This window comes from Harpia harpyja, chromosome 4 (assembly GCF_026419915.1).
Source record: "Harpia harpyja isolate bHarHar1 chromosome 4, bHarHar1 primary haplotype, whole genome shotgun sequence".
Lineage (NCBI taxonomy): Eukaryota > Metazoa > Chordata > Aves > Accipitriformes > Accipitridae > Harpia > Harpia harpyja.
In genome coordinates this window covers 80791522-80817197 of record NC_068943.1, presented here as the reverse complement: position 1 = coordinate 80817197, position 25676 = coordinate 80791522, and the positions used below count along the sequence as shown (strand labels likewise).

Here is a 25676-nt window from a genome sequence, read left to right as displayed (position 1 = left end):
CAAGCCAGCTAGCCAAACAGACTGTTGGTCAACTGGCCAGCCAGCTAACCAGCCAGGTAGCCAACCAGCCAGCCAGCCAGCCAGCCAACCCACCACCTAGCCATCTAGCCAGCTAGCCAACTGGCTAGCCATCTACCAACCAGCCAACCAGCTAGTTGGTCAACCACACTGCCAGCTAGCCAATCAGCTACCAACCACCTAGCCAACCCCCCAGCCAACCAGCCATCTAGTTGGCCTTCAAGCCAACTAGCCAGCTGCCCAACCAGCCAGCCAAGCAGCTGACCAGTCATCTAGCCATGCAGCTAGCCAGGCAGCCAACTGGCCAACTTTCTAGCCAAGCGTGCAACCAGCCAATGAGCCATCCATGCATCCAACCAGCCAGCTAGCCATCTGGCCACCAGCCATTCACCCAAAGAGCCAGCCAGCCAACCAGCCAGCAGTCAGACAACCAACCAGGAGCACCGTCTGCCCACATCCAGCCAGGCACTTGGACCTGCCCTGCCCTCATCTCTGTCCTGCAGCCTTGTCCCCGTGTGTCCCTCATCTCCTGGTCTGTGTGTTGAGTGGGGACACCTCTGCATGTCTGTGCCTGCACCGGTCACCTCCCTGCTGCCCCGCTGAGCCCTGACACACTCATCACAGCAAGCGGGGCACTGGACACCTCCCAGCCCTGGGTTTTTTGAGCCTCCTGGCCAGAGGCACCTCCTGCCCTGGGGTTTTTGAGCCCATTTTCTGCCCAGCCTGGCACCGAGAGTTGAGTGTTGGCTCCTGCCAGGATCATCTCCACCTCGGGATCGGTCCATGGGACCTTCCCTTGCTCCCGTGTTGATCCATGCTGGCACTGCATCTCCCTGGGGATCCACAGCCTGGAAAACTCCTCATTAATTCCTCCTTTTAGTGATCTCTGCCTCTCAATGAGGCGGTCATGGTGTCCTTTCTCAGGGACAGAGGTGACACAGGTCTGGAGGTTGCATGGCTGGGGTGGCTGGTGTCCTCCCTTGAGACCGGGGGACAGCCTGGACAGGAGGTCCCAGCCTGGTTCTCCTGCTCTCCTCCTGGGGGTGGCTGGATGAATGCGTGGATGGATGCATGGATGCGTGGAGTTGGATGGAGGGACGGATGGATCTGTGAATACATAGATGCATGGACGCATGGACACCTGTGTGGATGAATGCATGGATGGAACGATGCGTGAACAGATGCATGGATGCAGGGACACAGGATGGATGTGTGGATGAATCTGTGGACAAATGGATGCATGGACGCACCTGTGGATGAATTCATGGATGGATGGACGGATGGATGCGTGGATGGATGGATGGATGCCACCAAGGTGGTGGGAACCAGCAGAGGAAGGCCCAGGTGGGAGTTCAGGAGACATGGCCATCTTCCCAGCTCTGCCCCTGCCTAGGCAGCCCAGGCTCGCATCGCCCCAGGGTGTCCTGCCCACCCTGGCCAGGCAGCCAAGGGCCCAGCCCTGCCCTCACTGCCCACGGCCCCACCCAGGCCGCATCCTGGGGACACAGCATGATTTGGGGGGAGAGCACCCAAAATCACTGGGGACACCTTGCAAATGCCAGCTCCCTCCCCAAGCTCATCAGCATGGGCCGACATCGGGGTCGTTAGTTATTTCTGGCTCTGAGTCCTAATTACTGCTGAGCCATCAGCACAGCCTGCCCGGGCTAACCACCGGCTGCGGGGCCGGACGGTGGGTGCCACGGTGCCATGTGGGTGCAGTGTCCGTGTCCTCCCCTCCCCAGCCACATGTGGTCCTACGGGCAGCATCTGTGGCGCAGCTGCGGCAGCAGCTCCCGCCCTGCCACAGCACTGGGAGGGGAAACTGAGGCACGGCACAGCGCTGACCCCATGAAAGCCCCTGTTCTGACCCAGCCGCCCTCGCCCTTCCCCAAATCCTCCTTAATGAGCTCCCCAGCGAGTGGCAGATGGGGGGGGGGGATACAGCCACCCCCCCAGGCCAAACCCGCGCCCCCGGAGCATCGATCGGGGTGCCCCTCCACTGGCCACCGGCGTCCCCTCAGCGTCACCCACCCACCTCCCCGCGTCATGCTGCCAAAGCAAACAGCCGTGGACTCGGCCGCGAATCGATTCTGCGGGAGCTGCTGTTTGCTTAACCTTTGCAGAGGAACGGCGGCGGCTGGCGTCGAGCGGAGCCGCCGCCGCAGCCGCCGCCGCAACCACTGCAGCCACCGCTGCCATGGCAGACACTGCCACCACTGCTGTCACCTCCCGGCTTTGTCCCTTTTCCCCCTCCTGTGCTCCCAAACATGGCCCTTTGGAGGTTTGCTGATTAGTTGTCCATCCCCAGGTGGATGGAGCCGGCTTGGGGGGCTGCACTGCACCCCCTCCTCTTGCAGGGGTTGGGGACAGGGACAGGGAGCACCTTGGGGTCTCCAGCCAGGGTCACCTGGTGTGTTGTCCCCATCCGTAGGGTGCTGCTGCCCCAGGGTCACCTGGTGTGTTGTCCCCATCCATAGGGTGCTGCTGCCCCAGGGCAGCATTGAAGCCAGCCATCCCGGCTCTGCAACTGGGCTGTGGGGACATGGCCTGGGGACACGGTGGACTGGGGTGGTGGCCATGCCATGGGGACATGGTGGCCCAGGGTGGAGAGGTGGTCTGGGGTGGTGGCCATGCCATGGGGACACAGTGGACTGTGGTGGTGAGGTGGCCTGGGACTGGAACATGATGGCTTGGGGGGGTGAGGTGTCCTGGGGTGGCAGCCATGCCATGCGGACAAGGTGACCCAGGCTGGTGACGTGACCTGGAGTGGTGGCCATGCCATGGGGACATGGTGGCTCATGGTCCTGAGGTGGCCTGGGGTGGTGGCCATGCCATGGGGACATGGTGGCCCATGGTGGTGAGGTGGCCTGGGGTGGTGGCCATGCCATGGAGACACAATGGCCTGTGGCAACAAGGTGACCTGGGGCTGTGGCCCCACCACAAGGATGTCCCCTGGCCCTCCAGGTGAGACGAGTGCCCTGATGGAACCGGGGCGTGCCTGTACCCCCCCACCGTGTCCCCACCACGGCCACCGCTTCCCCACACAGAGCCCACTGCCCACCCAGGCCACCGCAGCACCGTGCCGGTGGGTGACTCACGCAGCCCGTGACCTCGGTGAGGCGTATTTTTAGGCACTCGTTAAAAAACAAAGATAACAAGGAGTGGGGGGGGACACAACGATGGAGAAAAGAGCCAGGGAAGCAGCCGGTGACATGACAGTGAGAGCTTGGGGGGACATGCAGGACTGGCAGCACCCCCACCCCAAAATACTCTGCCTCCCCAAGCCTCGTTAAGCCCCCAGGAATAATTGCCTCCTTAAAGCTGACTAATTGATTTTTGCACGCTGATTAAATTAAAGCCTCTGCGGGAGCTGGGGGGAGACGCAGGGGCGATCGATGGGCTGCCAAGTGTCCCCTTGGTCCCCTCCTCTTTTGGGTTGGGGGGCTGGGGTCTGTCCCCCGTGTGTCCACTGGGGTTTGGGGACACTGCACGGGTGTGGCACTGGAAGGGGACATGCCCCCAGAGTGGGTTTTTTTGGGGGGGGGCAATGATGCCATGGACCCCATAGGTGCCACCAGGTTTGATGCCACCTTGGTGTCATCACCCAGGGCCACCAAACCGCTGCAGCGGGCGGCACTGGGAGCAGCCCCCAGGCTGCTCTACGCCTGTGTGTCCTACCCCCCGTCCCTGCTGCATGTCCCCCCCCCGGCCCCGCGTCCTTCGCTAACCCCCGGCGCTGGCGGCGGCTGTCACTTGCCATCGCGTCCTGCTGTCCCCGCCGAGGCTGATGGAGATGGCAGGCGACGGAGCGGGCGCAGCCGCGTGTCCCTGTGTCACGAGCCCGCCGGTGCTCAGCCCCCTGGGGACAGCTCTTTCGCGTGGCTGTCCCCCTTTAGCGTGGCCTGGCTGTCCCCGTGGTGGCACCTGTGGGTGCCCCGATGTCACCGTGACCTTTGCCACCGACAGTGGCATCCTGTCACGCGACCCCACGGTTGACACCGATGGGTGCTCCTGGGTGGTGGGTGCTTGGCCACGTGTCACCCGGGCTGTCCCAAAGTGCGGGTCCCCTCAGAGCCAAGCCCCTGCGGGAGGGGAAACTGAGGCAGGGAGGAGGCAAGGGCCCTGGGGATGCTCCGGGGACCGTCCGCCGTGGGTTTGCCCCTGTGGGGACACAGGTGCCAGGTGCCAGGGGTGTCCCCAGCTCCGGGGATGTGGCCACCGGCTCCTGGGCACGGAGGTGATGGAGCTCCAGACCACGCGGGGACGTGGCCGCCGGGTGCTCGGGGACGGAGGTGGCGTCGCCTGCGCCCCGTGGGGACAGGGCGGGTCTCGGGCTGGCCACGAGGGGACTGTCCACGCGTGGACGGCGAGGGGGCCACGGAGGGGTCCCCAGCGGTGGGGGGGCCCTAGGGGGGCAGCCGGGGCCGGCGGGACCGGGGTCCCACGGAGAAACCGGGGGTCACGGGTGGGGCGGGCGCGGGCGGCACCGGGGCCGGGGGGGGGGCGGGGAGGCGGGGGGGGGCGGGGGCTGCAGGGGTGGGCGTGTCAGAGGAGGGGTGGGCGTGTCTCCCCGCCCAGCGCGATGCGTGGGCGTGCCCAGGGGCGGGACTAGGCGTGTCGCTAGGCGGACCCGGGGAGGGGAGTGGGCGTGTCGGTGGGCGTGACCCGGGCGGGTGGGCGTGACCCGGGCGGGTGGGCGTGGCCTGGGCGGGAGCGGGGCGCACCGGAGCCAGCGGAGCGCAGCGGAGCGGCCACCGCCGCCGCCACCCCCGAGCCCCCCCCCCACCCCCGCCGCCGCCGCCGCCCTGCTCCCCCCCACCGGCACCATTCCCACCCCCGGGCGACAACGCGCCCCGGCCGGGCGGCGGCTCAGCCGGAAAACTTTACTGGCGGCCGCGGCGGGGGTGGTGATGGTGCTGGTGCTGGTGGTGCTCATCCCGGTGCTGGTGAGCTCCGCCGGTACCGACGGCCGGTACGAGATGCTGGGGACCTGCCGTATGGTCTGCGAGCCCTACGGCCCCGCCGCCGCGCCCCCCCCGCAACCGGCCGAACGCGGCCCCCTCCTGCCGCCCTCCACCCTGGTGCAAGGTCCCCAAGGCAAACCGGGGCGACCGGGGAAACCGGGACCCCCGGGACCGCCGGGAGAACCGGGACCCCCGGGACCGGCGGGGGCGCGGGGTGAAGCGGGACGACCGGGACCCCCGGGATTACCGGGACCGGGGGCTACAGGTGCGGTAAGCGCGGCTACCTATAGCACGGTGCCACGCGTCGCCTTCTACGCCGGCCTCAAGAACCCCCACGAGGGCTACGAGGTCCTCAAGTTCGACGACGTGGTCACCAACCTGGGCAACAGCTACGACGCTGCCTCCGGCAAGTTCACCTGCGCCATCCCTGGCACCTACTTCTTCACCTACCATGTCCTCATGCGCGGCGGCGATGGCACCAGCATGTGGGCCGACCTCTGCAAGAATGGTCAGGTAAGGGCTGGCCATCCCGGCTACCAGCCCCGCCGCGGGGACGGGAGCTGTCGCTGCCCCCCAAGCACCGGAGAAGGGTGCTGGGTGCTTCCTCAGGGTGCCACATCCTTTTCCCGGCCCCAGGGATGTACCCCCAGGGTGCTCCATCCTTCTTCTGGCCCCAGAGGTGAACCCTCAGGATGCCGCATTCTTCTCCCGGTGCTGATGACGGGCTCTGGGTGCTTTCCCGGCGTGCCCCATCCTTTTCCCAGCCCCAGGGATGCATCCCCAGGGTGCCACATCCTTCTGCCGGTGGCAATGATGGGCTCTAGGTGCATCCCTGGGGTGCCACATCCTTCTCCCAGCCGTGGAGATGCACCCCTGGAGTGCCCTGTCCTCTTGGCCCCAGAGATGCAGCCCTAGGGTGCTCTATCCTTCTCCCGGTACTGATGATGGGCTCTGGATGTGTCCCTGGGGTGCCCCATCCTTCTCCTGGTCATGGAGATGCACCCCTGGGGTGCCCTGTCCTTCTCCCAGCTCCAGAGATGCATCCTCAGGATGCTCCATCCTTCTTCCAGTAGCGACGATGGGCTCTGGGTGCATCCCTGGGGTGCCCTGTCCTGCTCCCAGCTCCAGAGCTGCATCCCTGGGGTGCCCCATCCTTCTCCCATCCCCGGAGATGATCCCCCAGGGTGTCCCATCCTTCTCCTGGTGACAGTGATGGCTCTGGGTGCATCCCTTGGGTGCTCCATCCTTCTCCCATCCCTGGAGATGCTCCCCGGGGTGCCCCATTCCTCTCCCAGTGCTGGGGACATGGTCTGCCGCTGTAGCCATGCTGCCCTGATGTGTCCCCAAGGGTCCCCTCAGTCCTTTCCTTGGTCCCGGAGACATGCCCTGCTGTGCCTTCAGGGTGCCTTGGGGTGTCCCTGCTGTGTCCCCAGGGTGCCCTGCCCTCCCCAGCCATGTCAGCATCCCTGCTGGGACTTCCCGGGGGGACAGGGCTCCTCCACAGGGGACAGTGCCTGCGGTGGCCTGGATGGGGGTAGTGCCTGCCCTGCTTTTGGGGTGCTGCACTCCCAGCCCAGGGCTGGCTCTGCTGCTGCTGTGTCAGGAGAGATGTCCCCATCCCCGGCCAGGCTGCATGGGGACACCATGAGGGGGACACACCCCGAGGTTGGCTCTGTCCCTGTCCCCCACCCTGCTCTGGTATCCCTCCCAGACCCCATCCATCCAAAAATCCTCCCAACCCAGAGATGCAGCCTCTCCATCCCCGCAGTTTTTGGGTGATGCCCAAAATGCTGCCCCTTTCCCACACTATGTGCCCCCCCCGGCCACGACTTGAGGCACAAGATGTGGCCATGACCCCCTAAATGTCACCCGAGCTCAATTCCCTTGGGTGTCACCGTGGCCGGCGTCCTCACCAGGATTCATCCTGCCCCGCTCCCACTTCCCATCATTTTCTCCTGGCACCAAGCCCCACAGTGCATCCCGTCCCAAGGACAGATGACACCAAATTAACCCAAAACTGAGTTATCAACCCCCCAAAAAGCCAGGGTGGGGGGGAAAGTGGGAGTCATGGCACGGCCACCACGCTTCACCCCTCAGCTCCAAAAACCTCTGAGCCAGGAGCGCAGCGGGGGCAGGAGCCGCTTGGCATTTTTTCTCCATCCGAACAGTTTAAATTTTCTTTTATTGGGGATATTTTTGTCTCTCTTTCTCCCCCCAGTCCCAAATTTGGGGGAGGTCCCAGTGATGCTTGGCACCACCGACTCTTTCACCCAAGCAGCATCCATGTAACTCTGGACTGAGCATCCCCCAAAAACCACCTCACCCCCTTTTTCCTCCCCCAAAATATTTTTAGGGACCCCCCCAAACCTTTCTGCCTCCTCCTGCCCCCCACTGAGCTCCGACACCCCCCCCCGGCTCAGTGGGGGATCCATGCACCCAGGCGCTACCGGATGAATTTCCAGAAGATACGGAGCCCCTCATCGAGAGGAACCGCGCTCGGTCGGGCGCGCGATGCAGCCTAATTAACCGGTGGTTAATTACTAACGCGGTATCGCCACTCCAATATTTATAAAGAAGTGGCTCGGGAGGCAGGGGAGTGCTTCAGCGGGCTGGCACTGGCGGGAGAGTTTAAAAAAGGTACCCCAGAAATGCCCCAAATAATTAAAAACTGGGGCTAACTAGGGTTTTGTTGCCAAAAATACCCCGTCCCTGGCAAGGCTGGGGAGGGCGGGGGGGCCAGGGGGCGGTCCCGAAAGATAAGGGTCGATCTCGGCATTGTCTGAGGGAATTATAACTTGGGGGGGCCCCTCTGACCCCCCACTTTCCTCTGGGTGCTGCCAGTTTTGGGCGCAGCCACTCACCGCTGCATCAGGGCTGGAGTTAATGAGAGCCAGGGGAGCCCGGGCTCTGGGAGGGAGCTGCTCCTGGTGGTTAATTAGCATTAATTATTCTTATTTGTATTAGCCTACAGAGGAGGCGAATCGGGCAGCGGGATGGGGGGAGATGCTGGATGGATGGCCGGGGCGGTTTTGGGGTCCCTGTGGTGGGGGTCCCCATGGCAGGGTGAGGGCCGAAGGAGTGTGTGGCCGTGCCACAGCTTGGGGAGGGACACAGCCCCAGGGGGGTCCCCGTGGGTGGGGGCCTGGGGACAGTTCCCAAGGGACCCTGTCTGTGGGGACACAAGGCTGCACTGAGGGGTCCTTGGGGTGCACGTGCTACTGCACCCGAGGGTCCCTGCGGGGCACCCACTGCTGTGCCCAGGGGTCCTGGGGGGGCACCTGCTGCTGCACCCAGGGATGCTGGGGAGGCACCTGCCATCGTGTCTGGGCGTCCTTGGGGGGGCACCCACTGCTATGATCAGGGGGTCTGTGAGGGCACCCGCTGCTGTGTCCAGGGGTGCTGGGGGGGCACCCACCACCATGTCTGGGGGTCCTGGGGGGCATCTGTCACTGTGCCCAACTGTCCTGGGGGGGCACCCACCTCTGTGCCTGGAGGTCCTGGGGGAGCACCCACTGTCGTGCCCAGGGCATCCTGGGGGGGACCTGCCGCTGCACCTGGGGGTCCTGGAGGGCCACTCGCCGTCAGGCCCAGAAGTCCTGGGGGGCACCACTGCTGCACCCAGGGGTCTGGGGGGGGGCACCCGCTGCCATGCCTTGGGCATCCTGGGCCGTGGTGACCACAGTGGCTGGGACGTGTGGGGCACGTGGTGTCCCCAAAGTGCCAACTGTCACTGTGAGCGGCTCAGCCTAGGCATGGGAGCACCCTGCTGCCCCGTCCCCCTGACAAACCCAGGCCCTTGGGCACAGCCGGCCACATTGGGGACCATCCCCATCTCACAGTGTCCCCAGGGCTGGTGACACCACCCCAGCGATGTCACTGGTGTCAGTGACAGCGGCTGCAACAGAGCCAGCCACCGGGGCCCCGGACCGTGTCCCCCTCATGGTTCCCACCTGCAGGGGCTGCGCCTGGCAGCAGCATGGGGAAACTGAGGCACGGAGCAGGATGAGTGAGATGAGGCCATCACGGGGGGGATGTAGTGGCAGCCCCCACCTTCTCTGCCACTGCGGTGCCGGGAGCAGCTCAACCCAGACCTGGCGCTGCCATTTATCTTCCCTGGTTAGTGCGAAGGGCTGGCGGGTGCGTGGTGACGAGGTGGCTCCTTAACGAGGGAAGATGGATGGCACCAGGCGGCTCTGGCTGCAGTGGGGGGGGGCGATGGCAGCAGAGCCCAGTGCCAAACAGCTTTTCCTGGTTCTCCTTCCCTCCTGTTTCTTCCCCCCCTCCTCTTCCTCAGCACAACCCCAGGCGAGGCAGCATTCCCTGGAGACTGGGACACTGTGACTGACTGTGATTCACCATGTCCCCACCCTGGGGACAGGGACCCTTGTGGTGGTGGGGTAGACAGAGGGTGACTTTTAATGAGGCGACACTGTTGGTGATGGCGTGAGGGATGTGGCTTCATGGGTGAGAGCAAGCCCTATGGGACTGCCCATGGGTGAGAGCAAGCCCTATGGGACTGCCTGCTGGGCCATCAGTAGGTTCCAGAGTTAACAGTGTCTGACCACGCCATCGCAGGCTGTCTGTGGGCTCAGGGAGATGCAACTACATTCCCGAGGAGGAGGGGACCCCTGGGCCCCCTGTTCTGGTGGCAAAGGACAGGAATGCATGGGGACACCCCTCCTTCCCCCACCAGCTCTGGGACCCCTCAGCTGCTTGGCGGTGCCTCCCTGCCCAGCGTGAGCCAATTAAAAGCCCATTCTTGTCAGTTGTAATTAGGAGCATCTTCTCCCCAGTGCATCACTTTTGCATTTCACTTGGGATTTTACCTGCCGGCTTGTCACTGTCACCCAGCACCACGCGATCTCCCTGCAAGGCGCCAGCATGGATTTGATTACCCAAATAATTCTGCAGCGGCAGCAGGCTCCAGCCATAGAGCTTCTTTTCCAGGCAGTTACGGCACCTCCGGCTCTGCCGGCACCTCCCAGCCTTGTCCTCCGGCACTGAGGAAATGTTTACTGGGGGGAGCATCCAGCCCTGCAGCGGGTAGGGATTTGGGTGAGCAGCGAGGCTTGGTTTTGGGAGATTTGAGCTCAGGCGGCTCAGCCCTTCCCACAGGCTCATGGCTGCTGTGAAGCTCATGGGAAGATGTGTGGGGATGTGCTGGGTTCATCAAGTTGGTTCGGGGCTGGGCTGGGAGATGGAGTCCTGTGTCTGAGTTGGAGTCCTGCATCCGAATCGGGAGATGGGGTCCTGTGCCTGTGCCGTGGTGCTGTATCCAAATCCAGAGCCAGGATCCCGGGTCTGAGCCGTGGTCCTGCATCTGAACCAAGTCAGGGTCCAGGGTCTGAGCTGTGGTCCCGTATCCAAATCCAGAGATGAGGTCCCATGTCTGAGCCGTGGTCCTGCATCTGAACCTGGAGTTGGGCTCCCACGTTGGAGCTGTGGTCCCACATCTGACTCTGGAGATGGGGTCCTGTGTCTGAGCCATGGTCCTCTGTCTGAATCCGGAGCCCTGGTCCCGTGTCTGAATCCGGAGCCATGGTCCCGTGTCTGAGGCATGGTCCTGCACTCCAGTTGGGAGGCAGGGTCCTGTGTCTGAACCGTGGTCCCATGTCTGAGCCACGGTCCTGCATACAAACCTGGAGTCAGGGTCCCATGTCTGAGCCATCATCGTACATCTGAATCCAGAGATGGGGTTGCGTGTCTGAGCCGTGGTCCTGCATCTGAATTGGGAGCCATGATCCCATGTCCGTGCCATGGTCCCCCATCCAAACCCAGAGCTGTGGTCCTGTGTCTGAGCCGTGGTCCCACACCTGAACCCAGTGCTGTAGTCCCACATCTGAGCTGTGGTCCCACATCTGAGCCTACCAGGTCAGGGGGAGCCTCTGGGTGATGCTGAGAGAAGCCACCTGCATCCAGGACCCATTCACCCATGGGCGGGGATCCAGGGCACCCCATGCTATCCTGGAGCTGGCGGGTGGTCTCCCTGGCTGTGGGTGATTTGGGACTCTGGGTGTCCCGTGGGATCCGAGGGCTGAGCTGTCCCCTGAGCCGGGTAACGTGGGTGTCCCCTGCGCAGGTGCGGGCCAGCGCTATCGCGCAGGATGCCGACCAGAACTACGACTACGCCAGCAACAGCGTCATCCTGCACCTGGACGCGGGGGATGAGGTCTTCATCAAGCTGGACGGGGGCAAAGCCCACGGCGGCAACAACAACAAGTACAGCACCTTCTCCGGCTTCATCATCTACTCGGACTGAGCCTGGACCCACGGCATCGCCCCACGGCCCTTCAGCCCCATGGCATCCCCCTACTGCTGTCCAGCCCCACAGCATCCCCCCGCAGCCGTGCAGCCCCACGGCACCCCTGCACCGTGTCCTCCAATAACCACCCAGCCCCACGGCATCCCTTTGCTGTGGTTCAGCTCCCTGCTGCCATCCAGCCCCACAGCATCCCCCCAATGACCGTCCAGCCCCACAGCACCCCCCTGCTGCCGTCCAGCCCCACGGCATCCCCCCACTGCTGCCCAGCCCTATAGCCTCCCCTTGCTACCGTCCAGCCCCGCGGCATCCCTCTGCCGCGGTCCAGCCCCATGGCATCCCCCCCGCGGTGGTCCAGGCGATCTACGGTGCCCCAACGCCCCCCTTTCCCATTAGCTCACCCCATGGCTGCTAATTCGGGGCTGCAGGGGGCTGGGGGTCAGCAAGAGGCTGGGGGACCCCCCCTGCGCTGCCCCACTACACCCCCATCCCCTGGATGCGCACCCCACTTGGCCCCATGGCACCCCGCTCCCCGCTGCCTCCCCACACCCAGGGCGATGCCGGGGGCCGGCGGGTCCCCGCCAGCGTGTATATATGTACAGGACGCGCAGATGTCTATACGGGTGGCCCCCCCCCCGCCACATCTCCGGCCAGCCCCGTGCTGGGGGGCTGTGCTGGGGCCGGGGGGGGGAGATGCCTTGCTGCCCGACCCCGGGGCGACTCCATGGTAAAGCAGAGCTGTGACCTCTCCCCGTCTGCTGTCTGTGTCCCCGCGTGGGGCAGAGCCTATGTCCCCCACCCTGGGGACGGGGTCCTCCTGCCAACTCCAACACAACCGACCCCGCTTGGCTCCCCAAATCGGCCCAGCAAGCGCTGGTGTCCCCTCGGCCACCTCCAGTGGGGACGCTGGAGATGCCGCCACCGCCATGTCCCTGTCCCCAAAGCCCAGGTGGGCCCATGGGCGGGTGTCCCCTCAGGGACATGGTGTCCCCACTGCAAGAGGGGGGTGGGATGCGGTCAGGCCACGCAGAGCCGTGGGGACCCTCCGGCACGCGCACCCATCACCGCTGCCTCGGCGCGGGCAGGATGTGTCCCAATTAGAGGTGACAGCGGGGGCCCGGGGCCACCGGCCGCCTCCTGAGCGGCTGCGCTGGGGTCAGAGGACAAGGAGCCGTTGGGGACGCGTGGGCGGCCCTGGGGACGGGGTGCGGGGGTGGCTGTCCCGCCCCAGGCCCCAGCTGGTCCCCGGTGCTCGTTTCTCAACGCTAATTAACGGGGATGAGGCAGCGGCCGGGCAGCGGGGGCTTGTTGGGGCTGGGGCTGTCAGCTCTGATCTGTGAGGAGAAGGCTGCCATTAAGGCCCCTGGGCCCTCGGCTGGGCTCTCTCCGCTAGACAGCGCTTGGGCCGCCGGTTCTCCCCGCCTCAGGGGCCGCCCCGGCCCGGTAGCCGCAGCAGGGATGGGGATGGGGATGGGGCAGGGGGAGAAAGATGGCGGCCAGCCCAGTGTACGGGGGGGGAAACGACTACAACTCCCATAGGGCACAGCGCGGGCGGGTGGGACACGTGGCGCGGGCGGGGAGCCAATAGGGAGGGAGGCGGGACGAGCAGCCAATCAGCATTTGGGGCGGGGCCTCTCGGAACGTTTGAGAGCGGAGCGGCGGGAGAGGCGCGTGAGTGGCGTTAAGGGCGTTGAGGGAAAGATGTAGGGGCGGATTTAGGGGCCCGGGGTGGGGGCTACAGGGGCCAGGAGGGGGAGATAGGGCTGGGGAGCATCTATAGGGGCTGGGGGAGTGGTGCAGTGTTCGGGGGGAGGCGGTATAGGGGGCTGTAGGGGTGTGAAGGGGGAGTATGGCTGGGGGGGCCTGAAGGGGAGGAGGTAGAGCTGTGAGGAGGGGCTTTGGGGGCCTGAAGGGGGGGAGCAGGGCTGTGAGAGGGGGCTATGGGGGCTTGAGAGTGGGGAGGATGGCTGGGGGGGGCTATAGGGGCCTGAAGGGGAATGTAGGGCTGGTTGGGGGGCTATATATATATATATAAGGACGGCTATAGGGGCACCAGTGGGGTTTAGGACAGGGAGGGGGTGGGAGCAGGGGTTGGGGTGGGAGTCCTTGCCCAGCCTCAGGCTCCCCCTCCACCACTTCACCCCCCAGCTGACACATTCCCCTCCCTCCCCCAGAGTGCCTGAGACCCCTGGGATGTTCGAGCCTTGAGCTGTGTTCTCCAGCCATCACCGTGCCCCTACCCCAGCTCCCCCTGTCCCCATGGCGCTGGCCCCCCCACCCGAGGAGGGCACCGTGGCTGTCATGGTGCGCGTGCGGCCCCCTGGCCCCCGCGAGCAAGAGCAGGCCGTGCACCGCATCCTGCGCGTTGTCAGCCAGCGCATCCTCGTCTTTGACCCTGAGGAGCACAGTGGCCCCCCCAGCAGCATGCTGCCCACCCACAGGCCCAAGCAGCAGGGCAAGGACCTGAAGTTTGTCTTTGACCGGGTTTTCGGGGAGGGGGCCACGCAGGAGGAGGTGTTCCAGCACACCACCTGCGAGATGTTGGACAGCATCCTCAATGGCTACAACTGCTCCGGTAAGACCCGGCAAATGACTTCAATCCTTGCAGGAGCTCCTGTCCCATCTGCTCCTGGGCTGGGTGGGCTCAGTGGAGCCACAGATTTATTTTGGAAGCCCCCAGGCAGCTGGGGAGATGGGGGGGACAAAACAGCAATGCAAAAACATGTAGCCTCAAACTTGTTGGTGGCAACAAGCTGGGGCGATTGCAAGTGTGATCAGGACAGGGACGATCCGGACATGGAAATGTCATCTAATCTTGGTAGGTAAGTGAGGGGAAGCAAAACATGCAGTGCTCTTATAGAATCACAGGAAAAAAAAAAAAAAAAAGCAGGTGAGCAAGAAAAGCGTGAAGATTAACACAGATGAGTGCAAAGTCTTGCACTTGGGGTGGGGTAACTCAGGAGCCCAGTACAGGCTGGGATCTGTGTGGCTGGGGAGCAGCCTTGCTGGGAGGGACCTGGGGGTCCTGGTGGACAATGACCTGAATGGGAGTCAGCAGCGCACTGCGGCAGCAGCAAAGGCAAGTTGGATCTGGGGCTGCATCCACAGGGGCGTTTCTAGCTCAGATGGAGATGTGATCATCCCACCCAGTGCTGTGTCCAGCTTTGGTGCCCGCAAGACAAGAAGGATGTGGACAGAATAGAGACTTTCCAAAGGAGGGCCATGGAGATGATCCGAGGGCTGGAAAGCCTGCCCTAGGAGAAAAGACTGAAGGAGTTGGGTCTCTTCTCCTTGGAGAAGACATGGGGGGAACCTCATCAGTTTTTGAGTACTTAAAGGGCAGCTACAGAGAGGGTGGAGGCTCTCTGGTCACAAGAAGACAAGGGGCAACAGGTACATGTTGCATCTGGAGAGGTTTCATCTCAGTGTAAGACAGACATATTTTACGGTGAGAACATTCACTGGAACAACCTCCGCAGGGATGTAGCAGAGTCCCCATGGCTGAAGGTGTTCAAGATGCCACTGGACAAGGTGTGAGATGATCTCATCCAGGCTCTCTTTCCTACGAGAGCTTGGACCAGACGGTCTCTCCATGTCCCTCTCAGCCTGGGCAGTTCTGTGATACTGGGGGGCCGCAATAGTGCTTGGCACTGCAGGACATGTGATGTAGAGGATGGAGGTGGGTGTTGGGATAGAAAATGAGGCTGGGCAGATGCTTTCCAGGCATTTTGAGGGATGAGGGTCACTTGTTCTCTGCTCTCCTGGGGTGGGAAGGATGGGAAGAAATCAGGTGGATCCTGTGGCACAAAGAGCACCTTGGTTTTGCCTTCCCAGCTCGAATTGCCGTGATAGGCAGAACTTTGAGAGGATGCTGAGTTTCAGAACGGGATCTGGGGTGAAGCAGACATGTCTTGGGGTGCTTTGGGGGTTGCCATGCCCTCGTGAGCATCTCCCAGGCTGGCAGCTCCGTAAAGCTGGGTCTAAAAGCTCCTCATCTGACACCACAGACCTCCGTGCCGTTCACAGGCTGTCAGCAGACGAGCGGCTTAACGAGCATATCACTTCTGTGAGGCAGGCACCGAGCGGAAGACAACCGCTCTCCTGTCTAATCATGGGCTGGGCACTGGGACTGGGGATGCTATTCCTGGCTCTCTGGTGTGCTCTGCGAGCCGCTGAAGGCTGCCTCTGTCACAGTGCCCACCTGGCAGGCATGTCTCGTGTCTCTATCTGCATAAAATAACTCTAGGATCATCAAATGAGAGTCATGAAGCACCGAGTGCTGCTAATGGGGAGAAGGGCTGAGGCTCTCTAGATTAGTGTGTCCTGCTCTGATGGTGGTGCTTCAAAGAGGGTGTTGAAAGATAGGGGGGAAAAATGAGATGAATTACAAGAAGCACTTTCTGGTGAGAGATGGGAATGGGACTGCTTGGCTTGTTAAAGGGAAGGTTCGGGGGTGACTTGAGCATCTAAGCAGGTGATGGTTTGGGGACTCATTCTGTCTCTGCTAAATTAGGCTGAAATGAGGAAAAAAAATTGCATTGAAGGATAGCATGGCTAGTGCAGAGGGTAATTAGCTTTGCCTCGTCTCCGCAAAGCCTGCGAGCGACCTCCACCACAGGGGTTTCTGTGGGAAGCTCTCCTCTCCGGCAAGGAGTGGACGTTACTCCGCTCCTGTTAATTAACAATTGTTTCAACCGTCCACCCTTTCTCCTCACAGTGTTTGCCTACGGTGCGACTGGAGCAGGAAAAACCTACACCATGCTGGGCTTGGAGAAAAGCCCCGGCATCATGTACCTCACCATGGTGGAGTTGTACAGGAGGATTGAGGCCAGAGAGGAGGAGAAGAGCTATGAGGTCCTAGTCTCCTACCAGGAGGTATGCTGGGGTTGAGCCATGCCCCCTCCTGCCTGGTTGATCTGGACCCTGTAGTGCCATGTTCGGGGTACCTGCTGCGCTGTCAGCTCTGCCTGGTGTGCCCAGCGCAGCCCTAGAGCCCGACTGGAAGCAGGCTCACCCGCCCAGTCTGGTGAACTGGTGCTGCTGGTTTGTCCCATCTGGAGTCGTGGAATTTTCTCTTCCTCGCTGTGGTCCACACAGCAATGAGGGCTTGCTAGCTGAAAGGGCTTTAGAGGAGTGGTGGCACAGTGACTTGCCCATAAAGCCCTCCCGAGCTGTCCTCTGCATTTAGAGCACTGTCAGCCGCTCTTGGTGTAATGAGGTCCCGGAGGTGATGTTGGAGGGGACACCGGGTTGTGCGTGACCCTGGGGTACAAAGCTCCTCTCCCTGCTCGGGAACCAAACCTCAGCCTTACACTGAGTTCTCCGCTTCAGGTGTACAACGAACAGATTCACGACCTGTTGGAACCCAAGGGCCCTCTGGCCATCCGGGAGGATCCCGAGAAAGGATTCGTAGTTCAGGGTCTATCCTTCCACCAGGTGGGTATAAAAATGGGCACAAGGTCTGGGCAATGCTGCAACTACACCAGTTCTGAAAGCAAATGCTGGGGGACATGGAAGGGTGTGAAGACACAGGGCTGCTATCTGCATGGCTCCTGGCTGGCAGCAAATGTGACCCTGAGCTGAAATGAGCCCTGCAGAGCTGCAGGATGCCCCAACCTAAGTCGCTGTGGCTGCTTGGTGCCTGCATACGGGGTGTGCTGATGCCTGCCCTCTGCATGTTCCCTCCCAGCCCACATCAGCAGAACAGCTCCTGGAGATGTTGGCCAATGGCAACAAGAACCGGACGCAGCATCCCACCAATGCCAATGCCACCTCCTCCCGCTCACACGCTGTCTTCCAGGTGAGGGCTGGTGGTTGCAGTATCGCTTGAGATTTGTGCGGAAAAGGGGGCTAGGGAGCAATCTCATGCCAGGACTGACATCTCGGGGTTCCTGCCACTGCTCCTGGTGTGCCAAAGGGAAAATCGGAGTGATTGTGGTGCCGAAAAGGGAGGTACAGGGCTGGGCAGGCCACTAGCCAGCACTGTAGCAGGACAGCACGTACTGGTCATGCTGGTGGCCATGTCTCCCAGACAGCCCCATACTCCCAGCTTGGTGTTACATGTCCCAAGGGCTGAAGTTTCACTTTGTGCTTTTGACTCTTGTCGACTTAGCATGTGGGAGCCATACCTAAAACCTGACCCAGAGCAAAGGGGGACGTTTATTGCTGGCTCATGCTTGTGCCTCCCCCAGGTGCTGCGGGCACGCTGTCTCCTCCGTTGTCGTGTCCCCCTTGGCACTAAACTGGGAATTACACTCCCCTGGGGGCTCTAAATTTGCTTCCTGGTTTCTCAGTGCTCTCCTATGCAAAGCTGCCAGTTGATTTCAATTCCAGCCAGGCCCTTCCCCGAATTAGCAGGGCCATCACGGCTGCATGGGGAGACGGAGGGCTCTGACTGTAATTTCAGTCTGAACCTGGTGCCTTGCCCGTTGCTGCTTGCAGGGGGGAAGTCCAGGTGTCTGGATGCTTTCCCAGGCGGCTTCCCAGCTGGGCTTGTCGGTGGGTGCTGGATTCCTGCCTGCCGTGAATCCATTAGCTGTGCTGGAAATCTGCCCTTCCCGCTGCTGGCTCTGCCTCCTGGCAGGCGAACTGCGGTCTGGTGAGGATGCAAGACCGGTTACGGGCCTCCAGCATCTCCATGGCACCTCTAGTCCTTGCAGGAGTTCCTCCTGGGGCATTGAGGGTGTTATAGGATGGTGGGGGAAGCATTTGCTTCTCCTGGGAGATCTTCAGGGATGCAGAAGGGGAAGTTATGGGGTGATGCTGCCAGGTGGGTCTTGGTGGCTGTGTCCCTCCTCGCCTACACCAGCTGGGAACTGGATGGTTGGTACCAAGAGCCCTGGCTTTATGCCACCCTGGGGGCACTGCAAGGCTGTGTCTGGGGGCTTGCAGCCGCTGTTGGAGTCTGGATTGCTGATAACATCCACAGTCAGAGTCTGGGCTGGGGCTGCCACTGTGCGTGAGCACTTCCTGGGTCATGCCGGCACTCTGGGTTGGCATGTTGCCCTTCAGGGTCCCAACCAGCTGTACCCCGCTTGCTCACCAAGTGTAGAAGATGCTGATTATTTTCTGTAGCTCTGTCACTTCTTGCGAGAATGCCTTCTGTGGCTTTGCTACTCACGTCATCACCGAGTTTTCGGCTTCTCTTTTTGGCATGCCAGGGTCCTGTTTTCCCCCTGTTTGATCTGGTGGCCTGCATGATCCGCTTCGCCACCCTTTTATAAACATTGAAACTGGTGATGCTGGCTCCAACCAACAACCCCGTGTGCCTTGTTGAGCTGCAGCCTCACCAACTTCTGTCTTCGCAGATCTACTTGAAGCAGCAGGACCGCATTGGCAGCCTCACTCGGGATCTGCAAGTAGCCAAGATGAGCTTGATCGACCTGGCAGGCTCGGAGCGAGCTTCGGTCACCAAAACCAAGGGAGAGCGGCTCCGGGAGGGTGCCAACATCAACCGCTCACTGCTGGCCCTCATCAATGTCATGAACGCGCTGGCCGATGCAAAGGTAATGCTGTTTGTGTGGACCTGCTGCGCTCTGGCTCTGCAGGGCGGGTGAATGTGAGTGGTATCAAGTGATGGTCTAGCTGGTGCAGTGAGGACGGCAGCCTGGGCTGGGCTCAGAGGTGTTGTGGGATGAGCGTGGCCATCCCCTTGTGACACAGGATTCAGAGCTGAGCACCCAAGGGCCAAAAGCTGAGCAGACCCTTGATCTCTTGGTACAGAGCAAGAAAACCCACATCCCGTACCGGGACAGCAAGCTCACGCGCTTGCTAAAGGACTCCATTGGTGGCAACTGCCGCACCGTCATGATTGCTGCTGTGAGCCCCTCCGTCCTGGCCTATGAGGACACTTACAACACGCTCAAGTATGCCAGCCGGGCCAAGGACATCAAGCTGTCGGTGAGGCTCTTGTGTTGCGGTGGTGATCTGTTATGTGTTTCGGAGCTGCTGGGGATGGGTGGGAAGGAGCCTGGTCCATGGTGGGGTAGATTAGTGGGTGCCTCCCTTCTCCAGCTTGAGTTTTCCAGCGCTGGGGATGCTGCTTCAGGCAGAAAGCAGCCAGTGAAGCTGCAAAACCCTGTGTGCTCAGTCTTCTGTTAAAGCCCCTCAGGCCAGAGCCCAAAAAGGCTTGTGACTGTGGCAGCAGACCCCTGAGTGCAGATTGTGCCCAGTGCAGCCACCCTGGGGCTCCCTGGGGACACTGGAGGAAGCTGAGTAGCTGTGCTGCTCCAGCATTGCAGAGGGGTATGTGCTGCCCCAGTGCTTCTGTAACCTCTCCCTCGTCCCTGTCTCTGCAGCTGAAGAGCAACGTGCTCAGCTTTGACTGCTCTGTTAGTAAATACGCTGTGATCTGCGAGCAGCTGAAAGCAGAGGTGAGATGCTGGTGGGGAGGGGAGGGCTCTGTCTTTAGCTGTGGTTTGCTTGGGATGTGGACCTCTGAGCTCCTGGGGGTCATGAAACTGTCTGAGCAACAGATGATCCTTCCTCGCAGGTGGCAGATCTGCGGGAGAAGCTCCGTGCCTATGAGGATGCTGCCCAGGAGGCAGAGAACAGGGTGCTGGCACCACTGGCTCCCATCAGCTCGAGCACAGTGGGGCTGCTCAGGTGAGGCTGGTGGGGAGGAGGGACAGAGCTTGGTGTGACCTCCTGGTGTCCCCTGTGTCAAGGAGTCTGCAGGGTTTTAGTGCTGGTCAGAGCCCAGATGTCCATCAGAAAGCAGATGAGCTTCTCTCCTGGTGTGCACCATCATCTCTACTGGTCAGGTGTAGTTATGAGCCTGACGGACCACAGCATGCAAAGCTGGGCTGCAAAGGCCAAATCTTCTTCTGTTTGATCCATCTCAAAACTTCTTAGGCAATGTGATGGCTTCCCCAGAGGATCTTCTCTGGCTCAGTGGCTTCTTTGGCTTCTGTAGGTTGGAGGAAGCTGTCCCAAAGACATGCTTGGACCCGGATTTTCAGAAGGAGAGTGATGGAGAGCAGCAGGAGCTGGAAGCTGGATGGCCTGTTCAGCTGCAGCTGGAATTGGAGAAGGAGGTGACAGAAGGGGTGGACAGCGCAGGAGGGCTTGGCATGATGAGTGGTGCCTGGTGGGGGCTCAAATACCCTCATGGGATACACTGGGCATGCTGGGAGAGGGCAGGAACTCAGCCGGTCTACAGGGTCCTGGCTCAGCATGTGTTGGGCTGTGGATTGCTAGCAAAACCTCTTAACTTCCCAGCTAACAGGGAGTTTGGGGATCAAACTCAGCTTAAATATGGGCTAATCCTGGACTTTTGGGCAATTGCTCCAGGCTCCAGAGGAAATGCCTCCCAGCAGCCCCAGAGCAACCCACCAGACAGATATCCAGCTGGAACAGAAGAAACCAAGCCATCTTCTACAGGGGTTGTCCGGCAGCCAGCCAGGGACGTGAGTGTCTTTGTGCTGTCCCCACATGCCGCTTCCTCTTGTTTGCCTGTACACGTAGCCTTGTTTGCCTCCTGTTGCACATAGCCATCCTAAGGGTGGTCTAGATGCACGTGGGACCAGGTCTTTGCTTGCAGATGACTGCCTGCCCTCCAAAATAAGGGATTTGGCTCCTGGGGATCTAATCCTATGGGATAATCTCTCCTGGAAATGCCAGCAAGGAAGGTTTCCAGGCACAGCAACTGCATGAGCCTTAAGTGCTTGTTGTTAGTCCTGAAATTACCTCCACGAAGTCTTTCCTCCTGCTTCAGCTCCCCCAGGTCCTGCCCTGGCAGGGCTCCCATGGCACCATCTGCTGATATCTCTGCCCCAAGCATCTTGGCAGAATGAACCTCTTTAGAAAGGTCTCTTGAGGGAGACTGGCCTTGACGTGTTCCTAGATCTCTGTCTGCCTCTAGCTGAGCTAACGAGTGTCTGAAGCCCAGCAGAAAGTCTGTAGATGCCATTTGGTCCCTTGTAACCAACAGGTGAACATGCAACTCACAGCTCAGGTTCTCCAGTAAGAGATTTACAGCTTGGGTATCTCACAGCTTCAAAGTTTGCCTCTCTTCCCCCAAAACTCTGCGAACAGGCTCTGCCCTACCCGAGGAGGTGTCTCGGAGGTGATGCTGGTGGTGCTGAGCCTCTGTTACTGGTGACACTGGCGCAAGCTCACCTGCTAACTGGTTCTTGGGTCTGTCTGTGCCCCAGGCTTGTAGCTGCCATCCTGAATGTTGTCCAAAAGCAGTATGCCCTCCTGAAGGATGCCAACCTCCTTACTCCTGACATGGTCTCTGAATTTGAGGAGCTGGAGCGCCTGATCCATCAGGAGGCTGATGTAAACCTGGAGCAAGCCACGTCTCTGAACAGACCCACAGAGGTCAGCGGGGCCACCCCAGCCCAGAGGATGCAGCAGGGCTGTGACGGTGAGGATTTGGATTTGGGACAGTGCTGTCCCCTCTCCTTTGTCTTGACATGTGCCAGAGGAGCCGGTGGGGGGGGGGACAGCTCCCGGCCACGGGCATAGGGCAGGGAGATGAGTTTCTCCTGATGTGGTGCCCAGTGGATTATGCCGAGAGTGGTTCCAGCCTTGCTTTGTATAGCGATTCAGGCTAGCCAGCATATCTGGCAGCCTGGGGCACGGCAAGAGCCGTGAGCAGCCCTTGTCTCTGGGGAGCTCAGCATGTGTGTGCAAGTCAGCTTAAATGTGAGTGATATTTCTGCTCCAGGAGACCAAAGCAGCAGTTCTGATCGTAATTTTTTCTCATCTTGTTTACTCCTCCATGGTACATTTGCCCGAGTCAGCCCGGCTGCAGCCTCCCGGCTGGCAGCCTACATCTGACCAGGGCTGAGCTCTTCCTCCTCATCCTCAGTGCCAACACATTAACCTGATAGCAAAGCTGTGGGCTCTGCAGACCGTGTTTTCTGGGGACAGACCAGGCACTGCCACGGGACACTTGCTTTGGGACCAGTGTGGTGCCTTTAGGCTGGCAAGGCACAGGATTATTTGTGCTGGCTCTTTTCCTCTGGGTTTAACGTGATTTGATGAAAACACCCGCTGGCAAATAGCTGCTGTAGGGCTTGCTGGGCAGATCTCTGCTGAGCTGTGAGGGGGGGCAGAGGGGGATGCCCCAGGGTTTGGGGGTGTCTGGGAGCTGCAGACAGGGAGGTGACTCTGTTTCTTCTCTGCTCCTTTAGTAGAGGTGTCTGTCGCTGTGTCCAGTACCCCTGTGACAAGCAGCACCCTGCAATGCTTGCAGCAGCTCACTCCACTCTCCAGTTCCATGCCGATGGCTCCCAGCCCGGTTAAGAAGAAGAGGAAGTCTGAGAGGAAGTCGGGAAATCCCAGCAGCCTCAAAACGCAGATGAAACGCCAGCAGAGATGTGGGAAAAAAGCGGAGACTCCTAGGGCGATGCAGAGCCTAGGCACCTCCTGTCTCAAAGCAGCAGCCCAGACACCCCCTGTCTCCCCGGTGCCATCGCGTTGCACCCCCAAAATCTGCACACTGACAGTCACCAAAAGCCATGTGCCCCTGGCAGTGTCAGCTGCTCAAAACTGCTGCACCTGGCCTGCCCTGCCCGTCCATGACCTGAATGTGACTTTCGAGATCTGCAAGGCCTGCGATTCACCTGACGTGGCCGAGCCAGCTGCCTTCAGCATGCCTGAATTCTCTGTCTGGGACAATGTTCAGAGCATGCTAAACAAGCAGAACAGACCCTTTGTGCCCAAGTAAGTGCTGCCCTGGATGGGTTACCCATGTTTTTGGGGAGCCCCCCTTCATGGCCTTGCTGTCTGGGTGAATCCTTTGTGGATCACTGCAGCTCTGCTAAGAGGGGAGACTGGGCAGAAGACATTTGGCCTGCAGACAGGCAGCCAGTGGGCCAAGCTTGTGTGTGAATCACTTGCAAAGATATAAAAAGCATTCCAAGAAAATCTATTTCTCCTTCTCCTCTTCCCTTTGGACATGGAGGAGCATCCTCCACATGGTTTCTGGAGCCCCATGTGCTGGTTGGGAAGCAGGTGGGATATTGCCTCTCCTCCCAGAGAGGTTGAAGCGAGGGTCAGGACTGCACAGTGTGGTGTTTTTAGGGTGTTTTATTTTTTTATTGCTGGTGCTTCAAAGCTTCTGGCTTTTACAGAGCTGTGTGAATTTGTGTGACCAGCCAAAAACAGAGATCAGCATGCCCTTGGTAATGCAGGACACCCTTAGGTCTCCCTATCTCCTCCTATAGCTCTAGGAAATTGTTCTTGTAGAGGGTAACTGGGGAAACTGAGGTACAGGGGAATGGCCCGACCACCTTAGGGAGCAGGAGTACCCAGGCAGCTGCTGCCACTTGCGCAGATTCCCTGAGGATTCACCCCTGTTTCAGTCATCTTCCTCTGCAAAACCAGACATGTTTCCTGTGACTTCTGTTCCCTGCAGGTGGATGGTGTTGGCCCAGTTGCCTCCCAGCCTTGTGAGAGTGAGTGGTCAGGATCTGGCCCTGGCACTAACCCTCTTTTCCTTGGCTGCAGATCCCGTGTCCCAGTGTTTGCCATGAGGGGTTCCTCCATCCCCAAGCCCTCCTCTGTCTCCAAAGCATCTGCACAGAAGCGGAGGCAAATGGAGAGGTGAGGCGCTGGCACCCTGTACCCCAGAGCACTCCATGCAGGCAGCAAGGATTGGCAGCTCCTGCCTGTGCTCGCCTCTGGGACTCGAGCCCCTATCCCTGCCTGTGTTGGCTCCACCTTGCCTGTAACATCTGGGGATGATGGGGGGCCTCTGCCCTGAGCCTCGAGGGTTTAAAATGGCCCCTTTCTCTTTCACAGCACCACTTACCCCTCCCTGGGTAGGGTCCAGAGCCGCGTTGCCCAACTGAGCAGCAGCCAGAGATCTGTGAAGCCCTCCCGCATCCCAGGTGAGCCCTGTGCCCTCCACACCTGGCCAGGTGCCTAGGGAACCCCTCTCCCCACAGCATGATGGGCTGCGGGAGTGATCCCTGCCTTGGGACAGGCAGCAAACTGGTGTTGTGCCAGCCCCATTCCAGCTCAGGGGGTGGAAATACCTGGGAGTCGGGATGCTTGGTGCTGGTGGAAGATGCTGTTTGGGGTTTGCTGCTTTCTGGTGGCAGCCACAGCCCTGGGGAAGGGCGGTGGGTGCTTGGGGAGGGGTAGAAAGGAGGAGGGAGCTGGTGGCAGCGGCTGGATGTCCATCACGAGGGGACCTGGGTTTGCTGCTTTTACCCAGGAGCTGCCTCATGTGCTTCTCTCCCCCTTCCATCCTCAGAACATCCTTCGGGCGCTTCCACCTGGAAGGGCAGCAAGAGGACCACCAAAGGGTTTGCGGCAAGTGGCGGCACAGCCCCTGCTCCCGCCCCCCAGCCAATGAAGCTCTAATGCTGATGGCTCCACCGACCAGGATCCCTCCCAACATCCAAACCCAGGTGTCAAACTTCTTTGTTTCTCTGAGAGCCCTATCCCATCCCTCCTGCAGCCCCACAAGTTTCCCCTCAAGCCCTTCTTCTACCCCCAACATCACCCCCAGGGTCCCGGTTGTGTCCCCTGTTGCGTGTTACCCCCCCTTGGCGCAGCCCTGTATATTTTTTGCAGCAGATGGATTATTGCTGTTCCCTCTCAGCCCCTCTCTAATCTGCGCCAGGGTGTCGAGTGCTAACAGATGGGTGATGCTAAGAAATAACACGCGCTTTTAATAAATCCTTTCGTTTCAAACCAGAGGGGCGAGGGGAGACGTGTGGCTGTTTCTTCTCGCCTCCCCCTCGTGCAGGGAGCTGGGATTGGGTAGCAGCTCTTGTCTGCAGGCCTGGAAAAGGCCCTTGCTTCTGGGGGTGGGCTCCATAGTGGCTTCCCCCCATCTCCCATCATCATAGGGGCCCCATGGGTGCCTCCTGCCCCCTTTGCTGTGCCTGTGGGGGTCTGGGCCGCTTGCTCAGTGTCCCAGGGTGCAGGCCAGGGGTGGTGGAGGCTGCCTGCCCTCCCAGCTCCTGCTGCTTTGTGTAGTGATTGGGGCAAAAGTGTTCCTGTGCTGCTTACTCCCTGCTAAAACCCCATCACTGCCATCCCTGTCTCCTTGTCCCCCTGGGATCCTCACTCCAGCTGCCTGCAAACCCCTAGTCTGGGCGCAGAGAGCTCTGAGCATCCCTACCCAGGGACCACACCTGTCCCCCGACACCCCCGTGACCCCTTTTCCTGTCATGCCAGGGCACATCTGGGTACTGACACATCTGGCTGGCTGCCCAGCAGGAGCTGGGAAGGCAGGCAGCCTCCACCACCCCTGGAGTGGTGGAGAGGGTGTTGCCACCCTCAGAAGTGATCAAGGGTGGCAGGAGCAGGATGGGAAGGGTGGACCTAGCTCTGGGCGTGCTGCTGTCCCATGGGGACCAGGGTCACCGACTCCTCCTGCCCTACTTTCCTGCCTGACAGTGGCAGATCTCGCCTTTGTCTTCTCAGAGGCTGGAAGCTTCTAATTAAAACTTCCAGCCCGCTCCCAGTTC

General features: G+C 60.7%; 3 protein-coding genes across 3 annotated transcripts in view; all 3 read left to right on the top strand.

Moving 5' to 3' along the window:
* The first annotated feature begins 4451 nt into the window (after positions 1 to 4451).
* EFTUD2 (elongation factor Tu GTP binding domain containing 2) overlaps positions 4452 to 25676 on the top strand; it is a 62824-nt gene continuing 41599 nt past the window's right edge. Inside the window, exon 1 of the mRNA XM_052784985.1 lies at positions 4452 to 4456. The gene's annotated coding sequence lies outside the window, so the exon portion shown is untranslated. The remainder of the gene's footprint in view (positions 4457 to 25676) is intronic.
* C1QL1 (complement C1q like 1) lies at positions 4705 to 12085 on the top strand. Its single transcript, XM_052784991.1, has 2 exons — positions 4705 to 5495; positions 11062 to 12085. Exons 1-2 carry the CDS (start codon positions 4929 to 4931, stop codon positions 11239 to 11241), a joined length of 747 nt encoding a protein of 248 aa, XP_052640951.1. The 5' UTR covers positions 4705 to 4928; the 3' UTR covers positions 11242 to 12085.
* KIF18B (kinesin family member 18B) lies at positions 13435 to 24892 on the top strand. The gene is made up of 15 exons (XM_052784987.1): positions 13435 to 13816; positions 15959 to 16116; positions 16573 to 16677; positions 16931 to 17041; positions 18549 to 18746; positions 18964 to 19140; positions 19539 to 19613; positions 19733 to 19845; positions 20156 to 20276; positions 20533 to 20648; positions 21396 to 21610; positions 22383 to 22914; positions 23701 to 23796; positions 23995 to 24083; positions 24452 to 24892. The coding sequence occupies exons 1-15, from the start codon at positions 13501 to 13503 to the stop codon at positions 24559 to 24561; spliced, it is 2532 nt and encodes an 843-aa protein (XP_052640947.1). The 5' UTR covers positions 13435 to 13500; the 3' UTR covers positions 24562 to 24892.